The 26,862-nt window shown below is 41.8% G+C and overlaps 1 protein-coding gene across 5 annotated transcripts; it reads right to left on the bottom strand.

Annotated features, from left to right (window-relative positions):
• Window positions 1–3,506: 3,506 nt before the first annotated feature.
• Window positions 3,507–22,274, bottom strand: slc14a2 (solute carrier family 14 member 2). 5 transcript variants are annotated; one of them, XM_084056259.1, is made up of 10 exons: window positions 22,173–22,274; window positions 17,730–17,786; window positions 16,523–16,733; window positions 15,751–15,940; window positions 15,249–15,377; window positions 8,839–9,031; window positions 7,126–7,273; window positions 6,466–6,600; window positions 5,827–5,876; window positions 3,507–5,091 (listed from the first exon to the last, which is right to left on the bottom strand). In XM_084056259.1, the coding sequence occupies exons 1-10, from the start codon at window positions 22,203–22,205 to the stop codon at window positions 4,642–4,644; spliced, it is 1,596 nt and encodes a 531-aa protein (XP_083912385.1). In that variant the 5' UTR covers window positions 22,206–22,274; the 3' UTR covers window positions 3,507–4,641. The 5 variants fall into 5 exon arrangements, with proteins under 5 accessions (XP_083912385.1, XP_083912386.1, XP_083912387.1 ...); XM_084056260.1 differs by having other exon boundaries at window positions 16,523–16,724; XM_084056261.1 differs by having other exon boundaries at window positions 16,523–16,670.
• Window positions 22,275–26,862: the final 4,588 nt, after the last annotated feature.

The raw sequence follows: 26,862 nt of genomic DNA, 5'->3' as shown, positions 1-26,862 counted from the left end.
ATTACGGCAGGAGATTGGGAGTGAGTTCTAATAGGCTCTATGCACAGCAGCCATATTGGGAATGAATTGGGCCCCTGCCTTACTTCCTTTACAGGTGTTACCAATGATACTAATTAAGGCTCTGTTCCATTTAGTGTGGCATAGTGGTTGTCTTATTTTCAAGGACCCCCATAACTCTGAGAGTGTACAAATGGAACCAAGTGGACCCTTACGGGTCCATTTGGTTCCATTTGTACACTCTCAGAGTTACACACCCACCATAAGGGGACATTTTTTAACCAAAATGGAGTGTTTCTAGTGAGCCAACATGCACGATACCATCATCCTGACCAGAATGGAACAGAGCCTTCATTAGTATCATTGGTAACACCTGTGAAGGAAGTAAGAAGAGGCCCAAGTAAGAAGAGGCCCAATTTCTTTCCAATATGGCTGCTGTGCACAGAGCCTATTACAATGGGGAGTTCATTCCATAGTTTGGGATTGTACAGGTACAGTACAAGAGAGGGTTGTCGAGGAGTTATTAGTATTTTCCAAGCTTATTTTGTGTTCCTTGTCTCTGGCCAGATTGTTTATACACCCGATTGTCTGGGAGAATAAGCTTTTTTGGGTAATCTACTGCCAGTGGCCTTATGGCTGCGGAGCCATGTACTTTCCATGCTGCATCTTCATCTGAAACAGTCTGAGGTTGGGATGACTGTGATCTTTGATGATTGCGTGAGCTTCAAGCTGACACAACGTCCATCGTACAGTGCAGTATAATATAATATATGATGGACGTTGCCCAAGACATATCAGAATCCACTTTATTGTCACATCACAGGTTTACAGGTGTAAAACAGTGGGTGAAATGTGTTTTTGTGCAAGCTCCATTGTTTTTGTTATTTCCATGGGGGCAGGGGGTGCAAGGGGAAGAGAGAGAGAGAGATACCAAAATATATATATTTTTTACACATAAATATCTATCATATTATGTCTTGAATGGAGGGAGCTTCACATCCACTGATGCACTCGGCTGTCAGCAGGACCCAGGCTGGTTGCATGGTGAAAGTATGGCTGATTTACAGGTGTTCATGCATAGTTGATCTTTGATCTGCTCCTCCTGAATCTATTATGTGAGCAGGGACGCGGGGGGGGGGGGGGGGGGGGGGTTTGAACTGTACTTAAGTGCAATTTTGAGGTATTTGTACTTTACTTGAGTATTTCCAATTTCCAATACTTTTACTTCTACTCCAATACATCTTGGATCCAAATATTGTACTTTTACTCCACTACATGTATTTGAACACTTTAGTTACTAGTTACTTTTCAGATATAAATTATTATATTATGAAACATACATTAACCACTATGGTTAACAGCCATTAACCCTATTTTATACATAGGCTATTTGAAAATAGTCCATCTACAAGCTCACAACGTGTCACATCACGACGCGTTGTGAGCTTGTAGATCTGCTATTTTCAAATATTTGAGTACTTTTAATTTTGGTACTTTAAATACATTGTGATGCCAATACCTTTCTACTTTTGCTCAAGTAAATTTTTAATTCTGGACTTTTACTTGGAGTATTTATATATTGCAGTATTGGTACTTTTACTTATTGAATTTTAGTACTTTTTCCACCACTGGTATGTAGTGATGTTCTAAACCGTGAGACACATACAGGGTTGGGAGGGTTGTTTTTTGTTCGGAATGTGGGGCCACTCTCACACCCACAACTGTTTCCCCTCGCCCTTCATTGAACAGGAGTTAAACAATCAAAGAAAGAAAGAGAAACAAAGGCAAGCTAGATAAACAGAATACAATAAAGCTAAAGACCGACATAATGCGACATAATGCCTACAAATTGCATTGTGTAGGCACATAATATAGGTGACATAACATGATATGTTATGTCACCTATAACATGCATTACACATACTTCAGACATGCTTCTCTCTTAAGAATGCAACGCCAAAGGCTTGTCTTTTTCCACGAACTACACAGTTATGTGACAATCAGTTCCAAACAGAAGCTGAACCTGAAGGTGTGGTATTAACCCATTGAGACCTGGAACGCATCTGTGTAATTTTAGATTTCTTTGGCTATTCAAAAATAGCAGATATACAAGCTCATAGCGCGGCACCGAGTGCCGCGCTATGAGCTTGTAGATCTGCTATTTTTGAAAAATCGTTAAAAAAAATGTTTTTATATTTTTTTCAAAAATTCAAAAAGGATTTATAAAACATTTTTTTAATTGGCCTCAGGCCTTATACAATACTATGGAAAGGTCAGCCTCTCAAGAGCACAATGCAAAATGTTCAAAAACTTAAGTGTACATTTCAACTGGTCAGGACAAATGCTAGTCTAAAAGGCCTTGAGTGTGAGTGCAAGGGCTCAAAATCGGACAGCACTGTAAAAATGCGTCCTTCATTCATGATACTTTCCATTACTTAAAGGAGTAGTTCTTTAATAAAATATGACTTATTTTCTATACTGACAGTACCGGTGGAGTCTCCTACTGGAGACATTAGCGTCTTTCCGCCGTTCAAATTATTGGCTCAGGAATGCGTCAAAAACAAAAAAATGTACTTTTTTTTTCGGGTGAACCACTCCTTTAAGTTATCCTTATTTTACAGTCAATGCTTTAAAGGCTGCGTGCCTCATGTCCATAACTACTTAATGATTGACTTTGAGGATATACCCTGGTAACAGGACAGGATTAAGACTTTGTACAGTAGGTCCCTGCCCCCAGGGCTATGACGAACAGTCGAGTGCAAATGCATGGGCCTAAGAACGCAGTCTCCAACCACTTCATTGTGTGAGAGCGCCGATGCCTCGTTTTGACAATCTTTCGGGTGTCATCGTCACCAGGCTCTATTCACAGCAGCCATATTATGAAGACATTCACAGGTGTTACCAATGACACTAATGAAGGCTCTGTTCCATTCTGGTCAAACAAACAGAGTCAGGGTGCTGGTATTGTGCATGTTGGCTCACTGGAAACACTCTGCTACACCAGTGGGTCTACAGTTGGGGTCCAGGGACCCTCATGGGCTTCCAAATGGCCCCTTACAGGTGTGTAACTCTGAGAGTGTACAAATGGAACCAAATGGACCCGGGTCCATTTGGTTCCATTTGTACACCCTCAGAGTTATGGGGGTCGTGGAAACCACTGTGCTAGACTAAATGGAACAGAGCCTTCATTAGTATCATTGGTAACACCTGTGAAGGAAGTGATAATATGGCTGCTGTGCATAGAGCCTCTTATGCCATGAGGATGTTTTTGTAGTGAATCCATACGGCTTTGACTGCTGACGCGTAAGCAGACCACTTATTAATTGTGGAAAGACCTGCTTCAATAGACATACATGCATGGAGCAATGGGGCACACTGTACATGTATGTACATTAGGAGGCGCGGCAATTTCCCCACAGAATAATAAAGCCGATCCGCTGTGGATCTTCTTACGCCATCTTTTTACATCAACTTTCAATAGAGCTTAAGTGGACAAACAGGCATCAGAAGGAACTTCATGTTTTAAACTTTATTAAAAATAAATACATTTATTATTTATACATAATAGTAAACAGTCATACAAAAAAACAAATAAAGCATGGAATGAAAGCGCTAGAGAACATAATTATGAGTGCATGGACCCGAGGCATGTAGACATACTATACATATTACACTGAACGTGTTCTACACATTCATTACGTCCTACTGTACTGTACATATTAACACGTGTGTGTGTGTGTGTGTGTGTGTGTGTGTGTGAGGAATGCCTTAAGCCCTGTAGGGGTTTTGTATATACTTCATATCCCTGTGTTACTTCATCCTACAACAATTGCCAAAAAAAGCTCCTATTATTTATAATTTTGAATAAAAAAAATATGTACATTTTTGACAAATGTTGAATTTATCATTTCTTTTTTTTTCTTTTTTTTTTCTTTCGTAAAAAACATAAGAAATGTATTGAAACTTTTTGGAAACTTATCACCTGCAACAAAAAAAATGCACCAGAATATAGCGACACCGGTTGTTTAAAGCGCTTAACCCATGAAAGCATCTGTGTCATTTTAGATTTTTGCGTTGGCTATTAAAAAATAGCAGATTTACCCACAAGCTCACAGCACGTCACTTAGTGCCGCGCTGCGAGCTTGTACATCCGCTATTTTTGAATAATTTTGAAAAATCTTGAAAGTGTGAGAACTACTGATTTAGACACCGGCTTTGAATGCTATAAATGCATCGAATGGGAGATTATCACGTTTTATCAGACCATTCATTGGGCGTAATCAGGAGCTACTGACCTACTCGGAGGCAGAGCAGTCCCCACAACATGATTTACGATCGGTACATAACTCGAACGGCGCCGAGTAGGCTCAAGCGAACTGGAGCCACGTTGCGACGTTGAGGAACTTTTTGCGCGCCTCCGTCATGGTCCGAAACTCCGTCGGTAGGTCAGTATGTCTTGATAACACCCAATGAATGGTCTGATAAATCGCGGGTAGGTCAGTATGTCGCCTACTCGCCCATTCGATGGTCTGATAAAACGTGATAATCTCCTATTCAATGCATTGATAGCATCCGAATGGGCTGATTCAGAAGGCATTTGTAGAATTGTCCTTTGGGGTTTAAAGTGCTTAATAATGCCAACAATCAGGCATTTTCGGAGACGTACACGTCCGTGCATTCTCCGTCTGTGGTTTCACTCTCTGTCGTGAGGTTTCCTATGTGCGTCGTTCCCGACTCGCGCTCCTCCTCCTCCGTCTCCATGCTGAGCATCACCCCTTCGTCGGGGGACGACATGCCGCTCCTCCTCTCCTCCTGCATCCGCTCGATCTCCAGCTTCAGCTGCTCCTTCTCGTCCAGTCGCGTCTCCTCCTCGTCGTTCAGTTGCACCTCCAATTCCAGAGCCTTCTCCTGCTCCTCCTTCTCCAGCTTTTCCCGTTTCTGCTCCTTCTTGTGCTTCCAGTACCAGGCCAGGTTCTTCTCCGGGTAGTTGACCTTGGCCAGGGGCAGCTTGAAGATCTTCTTGCACTCTGTGGTGACTTGGAGGAAGGTGAGAGCGGACAGGCAGAACGGCCAGGTGCAAGCGGGGAGTCCAAACTGAAAGACAAAAAGAAAACAATTATTGACATGTTTTGTGATGCGTCATGGTTGATAGAGCTAGACCGATTTATCGGTTTGGCCGATATACAGTATTGGTCAATATTTGACGATATCGGCATCGGCAATTATGCAGCCAGTGTGTCCCGATTTTGTACCAAATTCAACCGAGCGTCCCTATTTTGGCCATGGTCATAGGCGCATATTTTTGAATAGGGCTTTAAGTGGTTCAATCAAATCTAATGTTTTTTTGTTTGTTATTTAAAGTTAAATATTAATTTCAAATTTTAAAGCGGCACTATGTCACCTTTTTATTTATGTTATTATGTTAATACAATATAACGTATATAATTGGGGTGGTTGTATTTGGTCTCCCTGCTCTTCTATTGAGACATTTAGATCGTGTCAAAGGTCATGTGTCACCTAGACACAGGATCTGACATGAATTGTGATTCAATTAAATGTATCCCCTGATCAAGTAGGCAGGCTCTATTAGCTCAATGGTAAAAAGTGTCAGCACTTGCGCAGGAAACCGGGTTCAAATCAGGGATAGGAGAAGAAAGTTACAAGAGCAGTTTTACATTATATACATACTGTACTTTTAGTTTGTATTAGTAGTATTTTTTGTATTATTATTTGTTACTCGTTAGTTAAATGAACTCAAATGGGCTGGCATGGGTCGGGCTCTGGTTGATACAAGAGCAGTGTGGGGATAGGATAGGATGTTGTACTTACTGCAGTCATAATGTTGGCAATGGCTGATCCCAGGTATGCACAGAAAAACGCTAAGAGAGAAGACAGATATTCAAAATATATATTAAAAAAAGGCAGCACAATAAAGTGCTAAAATAAGTCTGTAAAGGTTAATCGATGTATAGAGAGCTTGTTCAGTAACAGGGGTCCTCCTGCCTAAACAAAAAATACATTTTCAGATACCGATCTCATCCAATCAAGAGCGAGAACTCAATCAATCAAATCAATTAATATTCTGAATAAAAAGGTGAAATTGAAAGTGATATATTATCTTCATTGGATTCTCTCTTCTGACTGGATAATATTGGTGTCCCAACCTGAATATGTACTGTATTTTCTGTTTACTAATGAGCTGGAGTCTGGAGAGACAGGGACAGTACCGTTACTGAAACAACATTGTACTGCAATGATATCATAATATAGAGCTTTAAAGGTCGACTATGCAAGATTTCTGGTCTGTGTGTGTACAAACAGGGAAGGTGTATTTTGTTTTGTTTTGATTTGATTAAGAGTAGCCAATTATTATGTTTTACCCCCTTTTTCTCCCCAATTTAGTCGTTAAGCCAAATCATTCCTCCCCACTGGCGTTTCAGTAGTATATGAGCAAAAGTATGCACTCACCACAGGTGATGGCTAGCAGGTGCACCTGCCAGGTGAGAGCGTAGAACATTCCACCGATAGCGATGCAGGCCAGCACACAGTTGTATCCCCACAGGCCAAAGTAGATGTCTCCAAACGGAGCCGCCAGGGCCAAGCCTTTAACACAATGTACAATTTGTTTAGGCATTATAGCAGATGCTCCGACACACTCAAACTTTTAAATCACAGTCAGAGTTGTGTATAATGTTAAATATCACAGCAACTTATTAGTGCTATGCCATTGTTTTCCCGTCACAATTTTCTTGTCTTGTCTTATAAATCAGCATAATGACAATAACATTTTTGAATCCTTGAAATATTTAAGCTAACATCTATTGATTAATGATTTTTACATCATTTTATATTCTTAATTCCTTATGTTCGGTGTCAGGCAGAAACCTTAACTTTTCAGGAAATGGAAAAACATAACCTGTGTTCCAACGGATCCAATTTAATTTTGGTCACAAGCTCTGGATAATACTTTTTAAGGACAGCGCCTGACAGCTGTGGTAGCCTGGTAAACCATCCCGGTCGCATAAATTCACATTATCATGCGTCCTATGCAGACCTGTGAATTCACGCGACCGCGGCGGTTTGCCAGGCTAACGATGTGGTAGCTTTCCTGTGTGTCCTGTAGCTCACCTGAGACCATTCCCACGGTGGATCCCAGAACAGCGTGGACACAGGTGATGGGGGAGCTGATGAGCAGTGAGATGATGAAGATCCCTCCCGTCCAGGGGTTGTCACAGCCATACACCTGACCCACGCCCACAGGAATGGACCTGAAAAGCTAACAGACATTACACACAGAGAGGTTAGTTAGTGATTCGGCACCTCCACTACGTGTCGGTGCCCAATCACCCTGTCGGGATTTATTCATCAATAATGACCGGCTACCCGTCAATTATCCCTTGCTTTAATCCATGAGACATGCACTTATGCTCAAATCTCTTGCTGTCTGAGCAAGGTTTCTGCATGATCCGAGCCCCATTAACTTGTATTATAGGCCTACAACGTCACCTTCTTAAGTAATTTTTTGAGGAAAATTATATTTTTTGCCTAAGTCAGCTCCTCATGACATGGGCCACCTCTGGTAAAAATTGCTTATCTCCTAATTGAAAAGGATCATGCTGTTCCCCATGCTGTTGGCCTATCTCCCTAGTGTGACTACAGTAGGCCAAAATAGACATTTTTTTTCATGTCACATGTTTTGGTCTGGAGTAAATCATTTGGCCTAAGTCAGGTTTAATCCTATTTAAATCTGTTATGTTACGTAACTGACAGGCAGTGTTATTTCTATCTTCATGGTCATAATTTGTTATAAATGTGTGTGAAATGATTAAGAAATATCATGGTTTTGGATCAGTAATTTTTTTTCTGAAGAAAATACTTAGGCCATTAGTTTAAGAAGGTGACGACAATTAAAGTTAAATATTTAAGTTAAGTACAGTGGAGGTACTTCTTTGACCCATTATGGTCATGGACACTTTGACATGTATGCTGGGTGGGCCAGGAGGCAAATCGGTGAACTTTCGATGACCTCTTTACACATTCAGCTATGGCCGCAAAACAACAATATTTGCACAGTGAAGTACAGTAGTTATGCAACTTGACAGTTCCCGGTCAGATTGAACTTCTTCATCTTCCAGTTTCAAAACATAGTGTGACACACCCACCCCTGACATGTCATGAAGCCACAACCAGTCATTGAACCCTGACTCTCTCTCATGTTGTGGGAGTGTGTCTGATCTGGCTTTGAAATGACACAGATGTGTTGACAGATATGCTTTTCAAGTACAGAATGCAACCTGGCCAGCCATCTAAATACACACATGCAGTGTTGGGCAAGCCACTTTAACATTCTATAAAAATAATTCTATAAGCTCACAACGCATCTCAGCGTGTAGATCAGCTATTTTCACAGTAGAGCACACACACACACACACACACACACACACACACACACACACACACACACACACACACACACACACACACACACACACACACACACACACACACACACACACACACACACACACACACACACGTTCCCAAACTGGGGGTCGGGACCCCTAATGGGGAATCCTCAAATCATTTTGGGGTGTCCCCAGATGATTAGCTTAATGTGCAACATTGTTTTCTCACTCAACAGTAAACAAACCATAAGTGTATACAGGGTATCTGCACATGAAGACCTTTTTCGATACCAAATTGGCAAAATATTACGTAAGAAAGAGGCAAGCATTGTGAAAATAGCCGATCTACAAGCTCACAGGGAACCCTTGGCATAGTGCATACACAGAGTGCAAAATGGCACCAAGCATAGCATATACTGTAGTCTCTTTCTCTAACCTTGGCCAGGTCGATCTCAGACCAGGTGATGTTGGGCAGCTCGTCACGCGGCTGGATGAGGACCTGAGGGAAGTGGTGGTTGAAGTGTCCCGTGGCCACCATGTGCACGCACACCAGGATGTTGAACGGCAGCGTGAACACCGGCAGGTCCCAGCGACTGTTGATGGAGGCGATCGCACTGGACACTATAGGACTGATACACACACACACACACACACACACACACACACACACACACACACACACACACACACACACACACACACACACACACACACACACACACACACACACACACACACACGCATTTGTATTACTATACTTGTTAGTACATCAACATTTTAGGACAGCAATTTGAATTAAGAATAAAATCACTTACACATTTTTAACATTAAAGGAGTAGTTTACCCCCCAAAAAAAGAAGCCTTGAATTCATGGAATTCGTTTTTGTCTCATTCCAGATCCAATATTTTATGACTGGCGGAAAGATGCTAATGTATCCGGTAGGAGACTCAAAGGAGCCAAATTATTGGTTCAGGAATGCGACAAAAAAAACAAAATCGCCACAAATTCAATGCTTCATGGAGTGTGTAATTGATAGAAATTAAGTGATTTTTTGGGTGAACTACTCCTTTAAGCCTGAAACGTAGCAGATCGACAAGCCCACAACGCGTCGTTGGCTTGTAGAAGGTGTGCGGACAGTCCCTTCTTTGCGCTTATTATCTGCCATCACCCACACACGTCTCACGTTGCTGTGTGGCGTCGTGTTTGTACATGTTGTCCCCCCAGTAATGCAGCGGAAAATTTGAACTCGGTGGTGACACGAATTCCGAGTTGGAAGCGGGGGGTCGGAGGTGTAAAAGGAGGCGAACAGGAAGGGTGACAGCACTGTGGTGCCCTGAGGTGCACCCGTACTACTCACACTAGTCGGGCATAGCCTGCAGTAATACCCCAGGCATCCGGCAGACACATATACGTCAGTCATAAACATTTATGACTGCTGTTCAGAGAAGATATTTACAGTCAAGTACGTTTGTACTTAACATAGTGTACTGTACATGTTTTCTTGTACCACTACACAATGAGCACGAGTTGGCCCTGCAGCGCTACAGTATGTGTGCACATGTCTGTGGGACATGGGTATGTACTGTAGGCATACGTACAGAACGCATGCGTATACAGTTTACAAACAGTTTGCATGCACGTGTCTCTGTGTGGGACAAGAGTTTGAAGGGCCTTGGCTGTGAGCAGGCTCAAGGCCCCGCCGGCAGCTTGTGTGCACGTGTCCATCATAGGGCCATAGGGCCATGTACAATTATGTAGGGATGTAAATGTGTACATGCGTTTGCAGCTTACCAACATGGTCTACACCTGTCTGTGGGACATGGGCGTACAAACACGTGTTAGCAGTTTTCCCAAACTTTGTGCATCTGTGGGACACACAATACATGTGTCTGTGGGACATTGTGCTCTATAGTTACCAGATTTTGCGAGAGACAAAAGCAGCCAGGGTCTACAAAATATCGATCTACACGCTCACAACCCGTTATGACGCTGATTTTATGCTTGGCATGCGTGTGGCTGGTCACGCTCCAAAAATAGACGATCTATAGCCGATTTTCTTCACACAGCTAAGGGACCAGTCGAAATTTACAGAAGGGGGTCCCTGGAGGAAAATAGGGGAGAGTCATGCCTTTCTAATTTTAGTCCAAGGGAGGGTCAGCTAATTTGACTTTGAATCCAAGGGAGGGTCATGCAATTTTGAATTGATAAAATAGTCTGTTTTTTATATACCTTTTTAGTACAGCAGTGGTCAATGACCCTTCTCTGTTTCAAAGGATACAAAGAATTCAAATCAAGTAACAACTTGGTCTATTTAGAATCAATGACAAGATCAAATAAATCCCATACAATCTCAACCTAGAGAGAACTTTCAACTACCAGGCTGCTCTCCTGTTGAAACCATCTTCGAGGTTTGGTCCAGGAGGCAGACACTGTTAGTTTAAGAGCAGGCTAGGCTGTTCCATTTGGGGAACAACAGCACCATCATCATCCATAGTCTCTAATGTCGTCATAGCCAGTGCAGTGCACGTTTGATTACCTCAATAACAAATGACATGACCTGCCTGGTGAAACATGTTCAACAACTCTTATGAACGTGTGGTGTGGTGAAGTAAGTAAGTAAGTACATTATATTTGTACAGTATACACTTCTCACAGAGAGAACTCACAAAGTGCTTGACATACAACAGAAATAAAAACACAGCATGAAACATTCGAATGATTAAAAACAACAAAAACACACACAAACAAATCTAAGACATTCCACAAGTGGTTATTAAAATCACACCCAGTGTGAAGAGACTGGTGCCTATCGTGACTTTTACGTGTTTTTACTAATTTTAACATCTTTTACGTATTTTTACTCATTTTAAGTATTTTCACTCAGTTTAAGTATTTTTTCTCAGTTTAAGTATTTTTACTCAAAAGTGTGTGTGTGTGTGTGTGTGTGTGTGTGTGTGTGTGTGTGTGTGTGTGTGTGTGTGTGCGTGTGCGCGCGCGTGTGTGTGTTGCACTCCTGTTTGTGTATAATTAGTGTAACTGGTTGCATCTTTGTGTTGCAATCAGCCGCAGCTGTTGAGGTCATGCTGAGTTCGTGTTCAAACATACGGACGGACACACATACGGACGGACACACGGACGGACACACACACGGACAAAGTCATGTATAGGAGTGGTTGGCACCACTCAAAAATGTCCAGAGGCTAAAGCTCTCAAGACCTGTGGAAGGGCATTCCATACATTTTAGTTGTTGACCTTTTTTCGTCCCACGGGGGAACTCCGCCTCCTCCAGCTTAAAAACAACAAAAAAAACAAAAAATCTAAGACATTCCACAAATGCTTGTTTAAACAGTAATGTTTGTAAGTGGCTCTAAAAATATCCACAGAGGAAACAGTTAGGGGTTAAGTGTCTTGTTCAGGGACACTTTGAACCTTAGGCTTCCCAGGCGGGCTCTCTAACCATTCAACTATGGCCGCCCGACCTGGTACGAGGAATGACCAATAGACTCTGGACAGCTGACCTTAGGGTCCTGCTGGGCACATGATATTGTTGTAGCAGGTCATTGATTGATTGATTGGTTGAATATTTTATTAGGCAAAAATGTAAAACAGCACAGTTACATTTAAAATACTTTGTCTAAAAGGTCCGTTCAAAAAAGTCCTTGCGGTCTTGTTTCCAATGAGGTCCTTGGTATTCAATTCATGGTCATATATAGTGGCACCACAGTTCAAATATCAATACAAAAATACAGAAAAAGTTAGCACTATGTACAAACAAAAAATAAAAAATCAGGGGAAAAAATAATAATAAAGCTATATGTACAAAAAAGGGGGGGGGGGGGGTCGTCTGTTTAACGGGAAAAATTGTATACCTCCTTTTTTGGCCTCCTGAAAGGTGAATTTTCAGGGCTGTTTTGAATGAGTCCAGCGTACTGCACTTTTTGAGGATGGGGTTACACTATTCCAAACCTGGGTGGCAGTGCTGTAGAAGGAGAATTTGCCCATGTTTGTCTAATGTGTGGGTGGTACCAGATCGTTGTTAACGCTCCCCCTAGTTTTGTGACTGTGGGTGTCGCTAACTTTTTGGAGGTATTTACTCAGATATGCGGGAATAGGGGGCATATCGGGCAAATTTACTTTACAATTTTGAAGACCAATCCCATTTTTAGTCGTTTAGTCCTGTCTTTTACCCTGAGCCAGCCTAGGCTGGCAAAATGGGTGGGAGAAAGGTGGGTCATGGGCCCCAGTCCGAGAAGTAGCCGAATCAGTTTGTTTTGGGAGGTTTGAAGCTGAAGCTAGTCTTCAGTGACATCGAGATGTTGGAGTACCAAGAGGTGCACGCAAAGTCAAAGAGGGGCTGGTTCAGAGCCCCTGAAAGGGTTCTGAGGGCATCCTTGCTGATAAAAGAGGAAACTCTGCCCATAAATCTGGTTCTCTGGTTAACTCTTTTGATTACCTTTGTAGCCATGCTTTCACCTGTCAGGTATTTGTCAAGAATACAGCCCAAATAAAGGGTCCTGGACAATTGGACATCACTATATGCTTCAAAATGAGGCTCTACTGGCAGTGGTGGACCAAAGTACTCAACCCCAGTACTTGAGTCAAAGTATAAATACTCCTGGTGAAACATTACTCAACCACAAATGAAAGTATTCAAAAGTACATTTTCTTTTTAATATCAAAGCATGCTGTATTTAAACGTAGACACTTTACAAGAATTTCCTTTTTTTCCCCAGAAATGTATACAATACAATAAAAATAATAGTGAAGATGGCAGCTCTACAAGCTCACTGTGATGCGTTATGAGCTTGTAGATCTTCTATTTTCATTTTTTGTAAATAGGGCTTAAGTGTCAAAATGTCCCTGAGCAAGACACTTACTGTAATCCCTAACTGCTCCCCCCTCACAGCTCCTCTGTGGGCAGCACTTATAGCTGAAAACGGAAGTTCGAAAAAAGGTCGAAAAAATGTCAAAAACAAAAAGGTATGGAATGCCACTCCACAGGTCTTGAGATCTGCGGCCTCATTTTTAAGAACCAGTTGTGGAATGTCTTAGATTTTGTGTGTGTGTTTTTGTTGTTTTTAATCATTTGAATGTTTCATGCTGTGTTTTTATTTCTGTTGTATGGCACTTGATATAGCACTGTGAGTTATCTCTGTGAGAAGTGTTATACAAATAAAATGTACATACTTACTTCACCACACTACAAGTTAATAAGAGTTGTTGAACATGTTTCACCAGGCAGGTCATATCATTTGTTAATGAGGTAATCAAACGTGCACTGCACTGGCTATGACGACATTAGAGACTATGGATGGTGATGGTGCTGTTGTTCCCCAAATGGAAGGAAAGTTTTAAAGGTCAAGACCACTTTGGTAGAGGTTTGGGTTGTGTAGTTACCTTGCCATGATGTAACTCCAAAGGTGGACAAGAAATCAAACATAATTGCTCGTCCTCATTGACGTACATTGTACAATGAAACAGCTCTCAAAGTCACTCTTTAGCACATAAACTTACACAAACAAAGCTGATTCAGACAATATAGAACATCACCAAAACCATTACTGTTTTTTTTTTTAATAAAAATGACAACTTCCTGTTCATTTTACTATTTGAAGATCTGGATCCAGATCCGCGGATCCAGTCTGGGTTTTCTTCCTAATAAAAATAGCTAAATCAACAGGAAGTTAACATTTTTTATTAAAAAAAAAAACAGTCCTGGGTTTGGTGATGCTCTATATTGTCTGAATCAACTTTGTTTACGTTCGTTTACATGTAAAAGTGTGACCTTTTTTTGAAGAAAAAAAAAGTTTTTTTTATTTTTTCAAAATCAGATCGCCACTGAACAACCGAATTAACCGAAATAAAGTTACAAACCCCCCCCAAAAAAGTAAATTATCCGGCCAAAACCAGCAAAATGTTTGACACACATGCACGCGCGCGCGTGCATGTGTGCCTTGTTGGGCACCCGGTAGAGCTTATAAATATCGGCGCCCCTGGGTACCCTTCTTTAAAAATCGACCTGTCCCTAAGCATATTAAATCAGCCATTACGATGCCATCGAGGCCTACCAAAATATAATGTTGTTGTTTAAATCAACTGTGCATTTCATTTCACATACAGTCGACTGAAACAAGACTAAAAGTAAAACATTTCAGATGACTAAAATGTGACTAAAATTAAATTGGAATTTTATTCAAAAGACTATGACTGAAACTAAATAAAAATGTGCTGCCACAAATTAACTCTGCCTCCCCATTGTGTACAAATTGGTCTGTGAGACACTAAAGTGCAACTATGAACATGTCAACTTTCTGCACGTCTTGCCCCACTAAAGGAGCATGTAACCCAGGTCACTAGTGAAGGAGGAAGTGTACTGTACTTATGAAACGTGGAGATAACCTGGCTGTGTGTTACGTGCTTACATACAGTAAGAGATGAGCTGCCACGATAGTGACGCAGCGCCTTTAAAACTGGAACACATAATCGGCATAGTTTGACTGTTCCTGTGTCAGACGAGAGGTGATTCATAGAGGTCCGGGCTGATTGCTATCTGGACCCTCTTATAAACTATACCTGTGAGAAAAAGGCAGGCCTGAGACCAGCCACGTTAGATCTAGAAAGCGCTGTGTGTTCATGCGATTTGATTGTCATTTTCTATCACATGATACTCTGTGCTGAGCAGGAAATGTCACTTTCTGCTGGGTATTTGATATCAAAACCACTCACTAGTGTCAATGAGGAATCTGGATGGGGCACTCAGAACACACACACACACACACACACACACACACACACACACACACACACACACACACACACACACACACAGAGTGAGTGTAACTCACCACATCAAGGACATGAAGGCGTTGGGCAGCAGCAGCCACCAGTACCAGTCTCCAGCGTTGGAGAAGACCGCCATCAGCAAACCCACCAGGATGCCGTTGTATCCATACAGACCGGCCGCTATCGCCCCCCTGAGGCAAGGAGATTCATGGGGTGCAACCGTTAGTCGAACTAATCGATTTAAAACCGATCATTTAATACAGGGGTCTTCAACAGGGAGTCCGGGACCCCTAGGGGGTCATCGAGAGTTTTTAACCACCTCAACCCGAGCGTCCCTATTCTGATTAGCCGTAAATAGCAGATATACAAGCTCACAACGCCTCGCAGCACGAGGAGCAGACCAAGTACAGAGCAAAGATCAAGTTTACAAAGTATTGAGGGTTTAAGTGGTTAAATGTCTGAAAAAACTAACATGAATCCAACACATGTTGCATACAAAAATATCAGTCAAAACACGGCTCATGTGTGGTCTGTGTTGGTGATGACTCTGGTGTGTGCTCTAACCTGCTCTGACACAGCAGGAGGGCTCCGAGCGTGGCGAACAGCGTGCCCACAAAACCGTTGAGCGCCCACCAGTAGTTCTGCAGGACGAGACCGCCGAATATGACCAGCCCGCTCAGGGGGTTGTTGACGAACATCACCTGGGCCGCGCCGCGCAGGACCCAGTCCAGGATCTGCAACAGGATGCACTGTTCTGGGAGGGAGACGAGTTCCACACGTTCAGACAATGTGCAGACAAAACAAAAACATTGAAACCGTAAAATGTCTGAGAACAGCAGCCATAGTGTGTTAAAGATCTGTCATGGCGGCCATAGGCTCTATTCACAGCAGCCATATTATGAAGACATTCACAGGTGTTACCAATGATACTAATGAAGGCTCTGTTCCATTCTGGTCAAACAGAGTCAGGGTGCTGATATTGTGCATGTTGGCTCACTGGAAACACTCTGCTACACCAGTGGGTCTACAGTTGGGGTCCAGGGACCCTCATGGGCTTCCAAATGGCCCCTTACAAGTGTGTAACTCTGAGAGTGTACAAATGGAACCAAATGGGGGTCCATTTGGTTCCATTTGTACACTCTCAGAGCTATGGGGGTCGTGGAAACCACTGTGCTAGACTAAATGGAACAGAGCCTTCATTAGTATCATTGGTAACACCTGTGAAGGAAGTGATAATATGGCTGCTGCGCATAGAGCCTATTGATTATGGGGTCAGCCCTGGGTTCCCCTCTGTTGCGAAACGGAACCCATTCTATTCTCGGTCAAATCTTCTTACTTTCCATCCATTTGGCGAACACCGGCATGTCTCCGGCGAAGTAGGAGACTCCCTTGAGGAGGCGAGCCCTGTCCCTCTGCAGCCTGCTGGGCCCAGACACCTGCTGCTGCTGCTGCTGCCCTGCATCCGGATGCTCTCCCTGGGGCTTCTTGTTGTCAGAGGACAGAGCTAGAGTGGGGTTCGCCATCAGTGGCTGCAGTTCCTGGAGATCCTGTCACGGGAGGAAAAAAAATGATTACAAATGTATGTTGTTGTTTTTTTTACTCGAATCACATCTACCTGCTGCTTAAAGGACAACTTTGGTTTTTTACAACCAAGGTTTATATTTTAGCTTGTAATTAAAGTAAATAAATGATGAGTGTATTTTTTTTTTCATTTACTGCTTTCTATAGTTTTAGCATTTTTTGCGATATTTTTTACAGTGGGCGGGGGCATTCTGTCCGGTGGCTAAATATGCCTTTTTTACACAATAAAAAAGGTCCGGCTGTCTGAGATGGCCAGATGTGAGTTATTGGGGGCTAGAAGAGCTACTGTAAATAATAATAAAGAAAACGCCGGGTTAATGTGTTAAAAAAATACAAATTTAGCCACTGGACAGAATGCCCCCGCCCACTGTGAAAACACTGTTAAAAAGATTGTGAAAATTGCTAAAACTATAGAAAGCAGTACATTTAAAATTTTTAACACTCATCTTTTATTTACTTTAATTACAATCTAAAACATAAACATTGGTTGTAAAAAACCAAAGTTGTCCTTTAAGTCACAAAGCCACACAGACCCCACTCCAACACAAGTGGGGTCCGGGGAACCTCAGGGGTCCTCGGGCGGGGGGTTCCAGGGGCTCCCGAACAAAATATGTTGATATAGTACCAAATTCAGTTCAACCACTTTAACCCTATGCATCGGCTATTTAAATTTTTAAAAAAGTGTGAACAATTTGGAATATTTTAAGGACATTTTAACGACACAAAACTTGTATGGGAGTCCCTGGCACAAAATATTTTCAGATGGGGGGGGGGGGGGGGGGGGGTGGTCTGCAGCTAAATAGCTATATTCATTTGGGGGGTCCTTGACGTGAAAAAAGTTTGAGAACCACTGCTGTAACATTTCCAGACTCGTTTTGTTTAGACAACTTGGTCTACAGGTAACTAGGCATGAGAGCACAAATGACAGAAATATATTTTGTTTTTAAATGAGGGTTTCTTACTGTGCGTGGACTGGGGGGACGACGCTGTACAACAGACGAGGAACTGCAGCAGATTTCCTACGGAAGACAAAAGTACAGATGGCAGTCAATGACAAGACATGTGAGTAGTGACATTAATGGACATTATCACTGCAATGCACGTTGTTAAAAAGAAAAGAAGCACCTCAGTGAATTCAGTTTGCTTTTTTTTCCAAATGTCCACCCTCCATTGATCCTAGGCTCTTCCTTTACTTCATTCACAGGTGGATCAAATGGATCCAAATGAACAGAGCCTTAATCAGTATCATTGGTATTGGTAACAGTTCCTGTGAAGGAAGTAAGGAAGGCCTAATGTCTTGCCAATAGGGTGGTTGTGCATAGAGCCTATTTCTGTTTGATCATATTTACATTACTCTGTAAGTTATTCGTAAGATATATATTTAGATCAGAGTGAGAACATTTAAGAAACCTCTCTTATCCACAAATTATTGTGTGCTCTGTTCCAATTAAATATACTTTTAGTAAGCCTCTCTTCTGGCAGTTCCAGGCGATTCCACAGTCTAATCATTTCACTACTCGGCCTTGTCGGGCAGCTTTCCCATCCTGTGTCACCTTCAATAGCCAACTTAGTAGTGCAGCCTACTTATAATGTGCACCCAGAGAAAGCACCCCAGAGCTCTTATCTGAATAGTTCTACGGTCCTCAAAGCCCCACACTCCTGCTGCATAGAATAGGATGGAAACAACCATAGAATCATAACGTTTGGTAAATGCAAAACCTAAGTCAGGCCACATTGCACAGTGACATAAACATAAGCTATATAGCCCACTGTATATTTGTATATATCTGTGGTTAAGCCAGATTTATACTCTTTGTCGCGCGACGGAGCATAACTTACAGTCTAGTAAACATGATAACAAAGACAGTAACGCTAACGCCTTACGTAACAGTGAATAGAATAAAGGATGGTGGCTCAACGAGTTAGAGACACATTCTGTAGGCAGTAGGCACAGACCCAAAGCCCTGGGTTCACACATTAATCATGACCATGGATGTGTGTGTTGTGTGTGTTGTGTGCTGGTCTCTCTCGACTGTCCAATGAAGGACAGGTTCCCTTAAGATCATCTTGAAACATTTCACACAATGAGGGATGCTTTGTGGCTAGGTCTGGCGCCTGGCATTTTGCTTTACAATACAAAATGACCTTCCCTTTTCTGCACCAGTGCCATATGAAACTCCAGTGTATTAAAGGTTTAAGTGAGATTTTGGGGTTAAAGCAAAAGGTTCTTTTTGTGTGTGTGTGTGTGTGTGTGTGTGTGTGTGTGTGTGTGTGTGTGTGTGTGTGTGTGTGTGTGTGTGTGTGTGTGTGTGTGTGTGTGTGTGTGTGTGTGTGTGTGTGTGTGTGTGTGTGTGTGCGCGCGTGTGCGTGTGTGTGTGTGTGTGTGTGTGTGAAAAGGCTAAAGGTCTATCTATATCATTGCTGTCGGGCAGAAACCGCCTTTGTCCATATTTTAGCTTTTTGTGTTTTTTTGTAAAATAACGCCCCACTTGATCATACTACAGCGTCAAACGAAAGCATCAAAAGTAGCAGATCTACAAGCTTGAATTGCGGTGCAAAGCGATGGGTTTCGAGCTTGTAGATCTGCTACTTTTGCTATTTTAAAATTTGAATCCTGAAAAGTAACAATATCCTGTATCCTGAATGAGTTATATCTCTCCTGATTGGATACATTGTTATCCTGATATGAAAATGCATTTTCTGTTTAATTTTTTCATTAAAGAGAACTGGAGCAACAGGAATGCCTCTATACTATAGCTATGATTACTATCACAATATTAACAATATTATCACAATTATCACAATATTAACAATTTTTAAAGTTAAAAAACAAGTATTTTATATTTGGAAGTGTGCTCTAATATTAATCTATTATAGCTAGATAACGTCATCATCCATTGTCTTTATTATAGGAAATGTAATGAGTTAATTCTATAATTGAAAACGAGCTATATTGAAAGATGAAACCCTAACCCTAACACAAAAAAAAAAAGTATTTACATGGATATGAATGCATAACTAGTCAGCTATGAGGTGGGGGAAAAAAAAGAAAAGACATTTATACTTTTTTGAGTATTTTGGCTTTTGAGTTAAATCACGGATCAAATTTGACATAGACTTTTTTGACAAAAGTGTCAGCAGGTTTCTAACACAATGCAAGGGTTAAACATTTCACACAATGAGGGATGCTTTGTGGCTAGATCTGGCATCTGGCATTTGGCTTTACAATACAAAATGACCTTCCCTTTTCTGCACCAGTGCCATATGAGACTCCAGTGTATTAAAGGTGGGGGCTTAAGTGAGATTTTTGGGATAAAGCTAAAGTTTTGTGTGTGTGTGTGTGTGTGTGTGTGTGTGTGTGTGTGTGTGTGTGTGTGTGTGTGTGTGTGTGTGTGTGTGTGTGTGTGTGTGTGTGTGTCTGTGTGTGCGCGTGTGCGTGTGCGCGTGTCTGTGAAAAGGCTAAAGTTCTAGGTCATTGCTGTCGGGCAGGAACCGCCTTTGTCCATATTTGAGCTTTTTGGGTTTTTTCGTAAACTAACGCTCCACTTATCATATCATACTACAGCGCTACACAAAAGTACATGTTCAGGTGGTTCGCCATTTCAGCCAATCAGGAGAGAGTACCCATTTATCAGAGTCAATTTTTTAGTGTTCCAGTTCCAATTCCGTCTGCTCATTTCTTTGTGTCGCCACTTCCAATTTCACTTGTTTATCCTGTATCCTGAATGAGTTATATCTCTCCTGATTGGATAAATTGTTATCCTGATCTGATAATGCATTTTCTGTTTAATGTGTTTATTAAGGAGAACTGGAGCAACAGGGATACCTTGTCACTGAAACACTCTATACTATAGCAATGATTTCTATCACAATATACAGCTAGAACTTATTTTAACGCTATTTTAACTGCACCAAAGGTGTAGCTGTTTTAGAACTCCTGTTGCCAGGCACAGTGTGATACGAATCAACGGTACTTAATAAACAACTATAGTTATCAATTAATAGGTGCGTAGACATCGGTGCACATATCAACTTAATGAATGACTAAAGTTTTTTTTCAAGAGCTACAGTATAGAGTACGATGCCTGTTATGTCACCTTCATTTTGTTTAGTATTTGTTAGTATTTGTTCATAATCACATGTCCTCTGCTGATTTTAAAATACACATTAATTTAGCTCATAGTGAAATAACAAACTAAAGCAGGTGCGTGGGTGAAACGGTGCCACTTGCACGGTACATGGCGGATTATTAACTCACACGACCTTCCTCAGGCATGATTCAATCAAATATCTTGAGTTGCTATATACAGTACACCCCTCTGGGTCAGGATTCAACCAATCAGGTTTGAGCATAATGATTAGTCCAAAGAGGTACAGCTTGTGGTGATAATCTGTGGTCAATGACATTGTTCAATATGACATAAGCGCCTCAAGAATATGCATACATCATTGAGTGAGAACACAGAATTACAATGATGCATAGAAATACAAAAATAAATATGAATTTACCAAAAAATATTTACAAGGAAGACAACAATAACATTACAAATTTAAGAGACATAAAGTCACTCGCATTAATTGCATTTGCATTCATGGCATTTGCTCTGTATTCCTCCACTCTCTCTGACAATGAGAACTGGACTTTGTCTCTTAAAGTTGTCATTTAATAAATGCTTAATTAACCCTTCATGTACCATGCAAGTGGCAGTGTGCGGGTAATCTTTTATCGTTGAGGCTCTATTAGCTAAAAGAAATCCTCAAATTTCAGCAACGTGAGGGGTTCGAATCCGGGCTAGGTCATGGAAGTTACATAGCTTTAATTTATCCACTTGTACAAATGCAACCAAACGGACCCTCAGCGGTCCGAGTTAAATGAACACTGAGGATTTTACACTACCTTCTCTCACACTAACCTCCTGACTTGACTGTGTTATTAATAGATGGGTGTTATGTAACCGAGCATGAAAACATGTTGCTTCATATACTGTAGTGATTCAAATCGTTCTACCTACATTACATATTATTAATGAATACTACTTTAAGCTGGTACACATGACATATCGCTATTTCCGCTCCACATTCTGCACAATTTATTTAAGCATGTATGAATATTAACGTTGCCCGATAAAGTTTGTTCCTACACCTGTGAGTGTGGCCTGACTCAGTCGTAAGGTGCATAAGTCAGTCATAAGGTGCATAAGTGAATGTTACTACCCGTTTGTAGTGTGACTCTTTCATGAGGTGCAGAAGTGAATATTCCTGTTTGTAGTGTGATTCAGTCATGAGGTGCATAAGGTAATAATGCTACCTGATTGTAGTGTGACTCAGTGATAAGGTGCATAAGGTAATGATGCTACCTGATTGTATAGTGTGACTCAGTCAGGTGCATAAGGTACTGATCCTACCTGTTTGTAGTGTGATTCAGTCATAAGGTGCATAAGGTATGGTAAGGTCCAGGTTCGGTGAAGCTGCTCTGACAGAAGCAGATTGAACAGGACCTCCGCTCTGAGGCTTTTATAACGACACATAGAGCAACCCCACCCCTTCCCCTCTCATCATCCTCCTCTCTCTCTCTCTCTCTCTCTCTCTCTCTCTCTCTCTCTCTCTCCACCCCCTCTGCTCTCCTCCCTTACACCCTCATCCTCCTCTCTCACTCTCACTCTAAATTAGCAGACCTTCAAGCTCACAACGTGCTATTTCCAAAGCATGGCACCGTCATGCGACATCATAAATTAGGCTAGTGTGACAGCAACCTTGCCAGACATACCTCTCTCTCACACACACACGCACACACACACACACACACACACACACACACACACACACACACACACACACACACACACACACACACACACACACACACACACACACACACACACACACACACACACACGTGTGAAGAGTGGCATTTTTTGATCATCAACTGTTATAGCACGATCAAAAACTGCCACTCTTCATCTATCTCATAATCATGTCACTCATAATGCATCTCTTGGTATAGTTCATCTTACTACTGACTGCCTCTCCAATTTAAGGCATTAGGCAAAAAAAAAATGTCCATAAACTCACATGAGCTTGTAGATTGGATATTTCTGAGATTTGATGTAGAGGAGGAGCATGACACTTCTGTGAGCATGGCCATAACATTTTAAGACCTGAAGTGTGTTGGCATCAAAACGGTATGGCTCAACCGCAGGGGTGGCAACTATGAAAATCAATGTCTACAAAGGGAATGCTTTTGGATACACTGTTTAAAAACCTGTTTTCCCCTGGGTATGAATGAAGAATGCAACATGTGTATGTTTATATTTATATTGAGATGTGAGTTAATTAATATGCCTACTTGCCGTCATTACCTGCAAACACCTTCCAGGTGTGGCGTGTCATCAGTATGATGTTTAACACCTGTATACTGTCACCTCCTCCTTAAAAGGAAGCAGATACCCCTAATTCTACACACTGAGGAAGGCTGGATAACCAAAACGTTCATCTTTTATTGTAAATGACATGGAGAAGAAATAAAACTCATTCTGAGTGCGACCCATCACTTATTTAAATGTTATTGGTGTAAGACATACATGGGCAACTGGTGGCCCGGGGGCCCCCACGTTCCCTTAATGCGGACCGCAGGTTAATACTGATATATTACTGATTTCAGCTGTTACAATTCCAAACATGCACACATGAGCCGCTTTAATTATTTCAGTCGGGAGAACCACCGTGTTTTTAGCCAACTCCTATCCTCCGCAGCTCTAACTCTGTCATGTTTGCGTTACGTTGTCAGGGCCTTAAAGGGATAGTTCACCCATTCCTAAGCCAGTAATTTGATGACCAGCGGACCAGTAGGCAGCGGTTCCGGTAGGAGACACAAAGCAGACTCTTTTTGTCTGCTACCGGAACCTCTGCCGTTCAAATTATTGGCTTAGGAATGCGTCAAAAACGACAAAATATCCATGAATTCAAGTCTCCATGGGATGACTAATCGATAGAACTATCCCTTTAAGCAGCACATTAGCTGTGGGGCCAAGACAAAAAATAAATAAAAGACCATCTCCGGTTTAATTGCCGTGTCTGTGTGGAGTATAGGCGGCCTCCTTTTTAGGAGATGGGAAGCAGGTTGGAGTCCATTATTTCCAATGGTAGAGTGAACGTGAACCATTATTTAGCCTCATGGTCACTGAACCAAAAATTGGACCTGTTCACCCCAAGCCACCCCAAGATTTTCATACTAAAAATGGCTTTTTTCAGAGAGACAAATCAGGAGAACATCTACTTTATTATCGACCCTTCTCTGTCCCAGCAACACACTCTCCCACCAGCAAACATAGGAGGTCCAAGAGATTTGCTGTCAGACGCCTGGCGTCCACTTAGGAGACCATATTTTGTAGGATTTGTGTACCATTTTGCTTCTAGTGGTTCCAATTCGGATGGCGTATCTCCAAAAACACAGAGGGCATTTTAGAACCGAAGGGGATGCATGGACGCACCCCCCCCCCCCCCCCTCTGAGTCTCTGGGTATCTTCATAAATTAACCATCTTTGGTAAGGGCTCTTATATGTGGACTGAATTTAGTCTCCCCACGTGAAACTAACACAGTAGCCTATAAATAGATCATGGATTATTGTTGTGAGACACAACCAGTGGCGTCGCTGGACTTTTTTCAGACCAAAAGGGCCCTAGGGAGGTATGCAGCAACTCATTTCACTGGTTTAAAGGCTTAATATAATAACACATCTTCATTTTAAATGTGGCTGAGAAAATTAGGTCAACTTCATTATGTTTGCACAATAGCCTACAGTTTGGTTTGGTTGCTAAACGACTTACTTTAACATAATGGCCGCGTTTCCCAAACGAATTTGAGCTCCTGCGTAGCCTAGAAGCTGCGTAGGTGCCTCCACGCATCTGCGCAGTAGCAACCCCGCTGCGCACTATCTTCGTTAGTAGCAGCTGTGTGTGCCCAACGTCTCATCTAAATTGGCTTCAGTAGACACCATCGTCGTAGGTTCCGTTTCGTCTGTGCTAAAACTACATTCGTGAGACAGCATGCACGTGAAGAGATCCTGGACGTAGCCTACGTAAAGCCTACGTCAACTACGTAGTGCTATCCTACTATAGTTTAAACACCCTTTGCATACATATATCTATATATACAGGATTTTGCAAATATACTAAGATAAAGTCGCACCTTTATCTAACTTACCTTTATATGAATTGGACACTTAAATTTTTATAGGTACATTCTGTAATGTATTAAAATGCATTTTAAGGTGACACATTTCAATGATCTTAAATGAACACTGCGGCCATTGATCGAGTTCAAAAAAATTCAGAGGATAGAGGGGGCGTCCCCCTGCATGATTGACAGCTTTTAGCACCAATGGGGGGAATTTACTTTAGGAAAGTTTAGGAATATATATATATATATATAACGGCGCGTAACGGGCGACGCCTCCCCAAAAAAACAGACATATATACAACAAACACACTGCGACATGCCGTGTTGATAGCTTGCAGATCTGTTATTTTGGGGCGAGCGGCTGTTAGGAGGAACTGCTGCGCTGTGTAGCCCCCACACTCAAATTTAGCGACAAGTGGCGTGCAAAAGACCTAACTATCGGGCTCAGTCTTATTGGCATGACTGGTAACGCGTTGGGCTGGCGAGTGGGAGCCTTGGGTTCGATCTCAGAACGTCCCATTTCCCAAGTCTACTATGCATAAAATCTTTTGAAAATAGCAGATCTACAAGCTTGTGACACGTTGTGAGCTTGTAGATCTGCTATTTTCAAAAGATGTTTTAACCATTCATAAACATGGCGAGCGCAACAGCTGTCACTTTGTGAGAGGAACTGCACTTTCATCATAACGTTTAACTATAAAACTTCGAAATTAAGGAAACATATTTAGCTCAGCATCATTTATATACCTTTAGTTAACTTGGCATGTGCTTAATATTTGTATTAGATGATCGGATCATCCGTGAGAGTACGATTTGTAAACTTCGGGTTCATGCATAGAGGACGAAGCACTGCAGCCGCTCGCCCTACCCAAAAGAACAGATCTGCTATGCCTATCGCAGTGCGTTGACAGCTTGTATGTCTGTTTTTTTTTGGGGCACGTTACGCACCGGCCCGGCCGTAATATATATATATATATATATATATATATATATATATACGTATATACGTGTGTGTGTGTGTGTGTGTGTGTGTGTGTGTGTGTGGGTCTTTTCATAGATTTCATAGAACGATGGGTGTTACAGGCGGCCCAGGGCGCTCGTTACAAAATGCTTCGTAGGACAGTACTCCCCTCCTACTGTGGGCGGGGAGTATGCTGCGCGCATTCTGTCTCACGAATGTACTTTTACCACACACGCGGCCAGTTTAGATGGCACGCAGGGGCACAACCACCTGCTACTAATGAGGATAGAGCGTAGGTTTGGCCGAGTCCCAGCTGTGTAGGAGACGCTTGCGCAAGCTGCGTACGGCCACGCATGACCTGAAATCTACGTGCCTGCTATGGTACTGCGAAGCATGTGACGTCACACGTTAGACCCGTCGTCGGACCTGCGACGATGCTCTACGCACGAGCTCTTTGGGAAACCCGGCCAATTACATTTAGCATTTCAAATGTCTTTTACTCTCAATCTTTAGCTAAATGTAATTAATCTTTTTTAATATAAGGAACAAACACTGAGTGAGAAAACAGCTAAAAAAGCGCATCGGATGAATCAACCATGACAACGATTATAATAAGAATAGCCTCCTTCTTTTAGTGCTGCATGCAACATACCAACCAACTCCAACTCAATCATATTTCTGCATAACCATCACTGGTATACAAATACAGTAGGCAAATTAAATAAATAAATAAATGAAACACATGACCAACATAACATTAATAACACTTTCCCAACGCAGTCCCAATACAAATAAATACACAATAAAATTACAATAAAACAACTTAAGGTGCCATATGACGAAAAATGTTTGTTGACTACGTATTTTTTCAATGAATTAAAACTGAGTAAAAACTAAGCTATGATGACAAAAACTAAGACTACATATATTGACAAGGGAAGGGACTAGTGGAGAA

The sequence above is a fragment of the Gymnoscopelus microlampas genome, assembly GCF_963454915.1.
Source record: "Gymnoscopelus microlampas genome assembly, chromosome: 4".
NCBI lineage: Eukaryota > Metazoa > Chordata > Actinopteri > Myctophiformes > Myctophidae > Gymnoscopelus > Gymnoscopelus microlampas.
This window is presented reverse-complemented; position numbering and strand designations above follow the sequence as displayed.

Coding starts and splice junctions, on each gene's coding strand:
- slc14a2 (XM_084056259.1), bottom strand. CDS start 22,205: ATGCACCTTATGACTGAATCACACTACAAACAG. Junction 7,274..8,838: donor CTGAGATCGACCTGGCCAAG/GTTAGAGAAAGA, acceptor AATGTCTGTTAG/CTTTTCAGGTCCATTCCTGT. Junction 6,601..7,125: donor CACCGTGGGAATGGTCTCAG/GTGAGCTACAGG, acceptor ATTGTGTTAAAG/GCTTGGCCCTGGCGGCTCCG.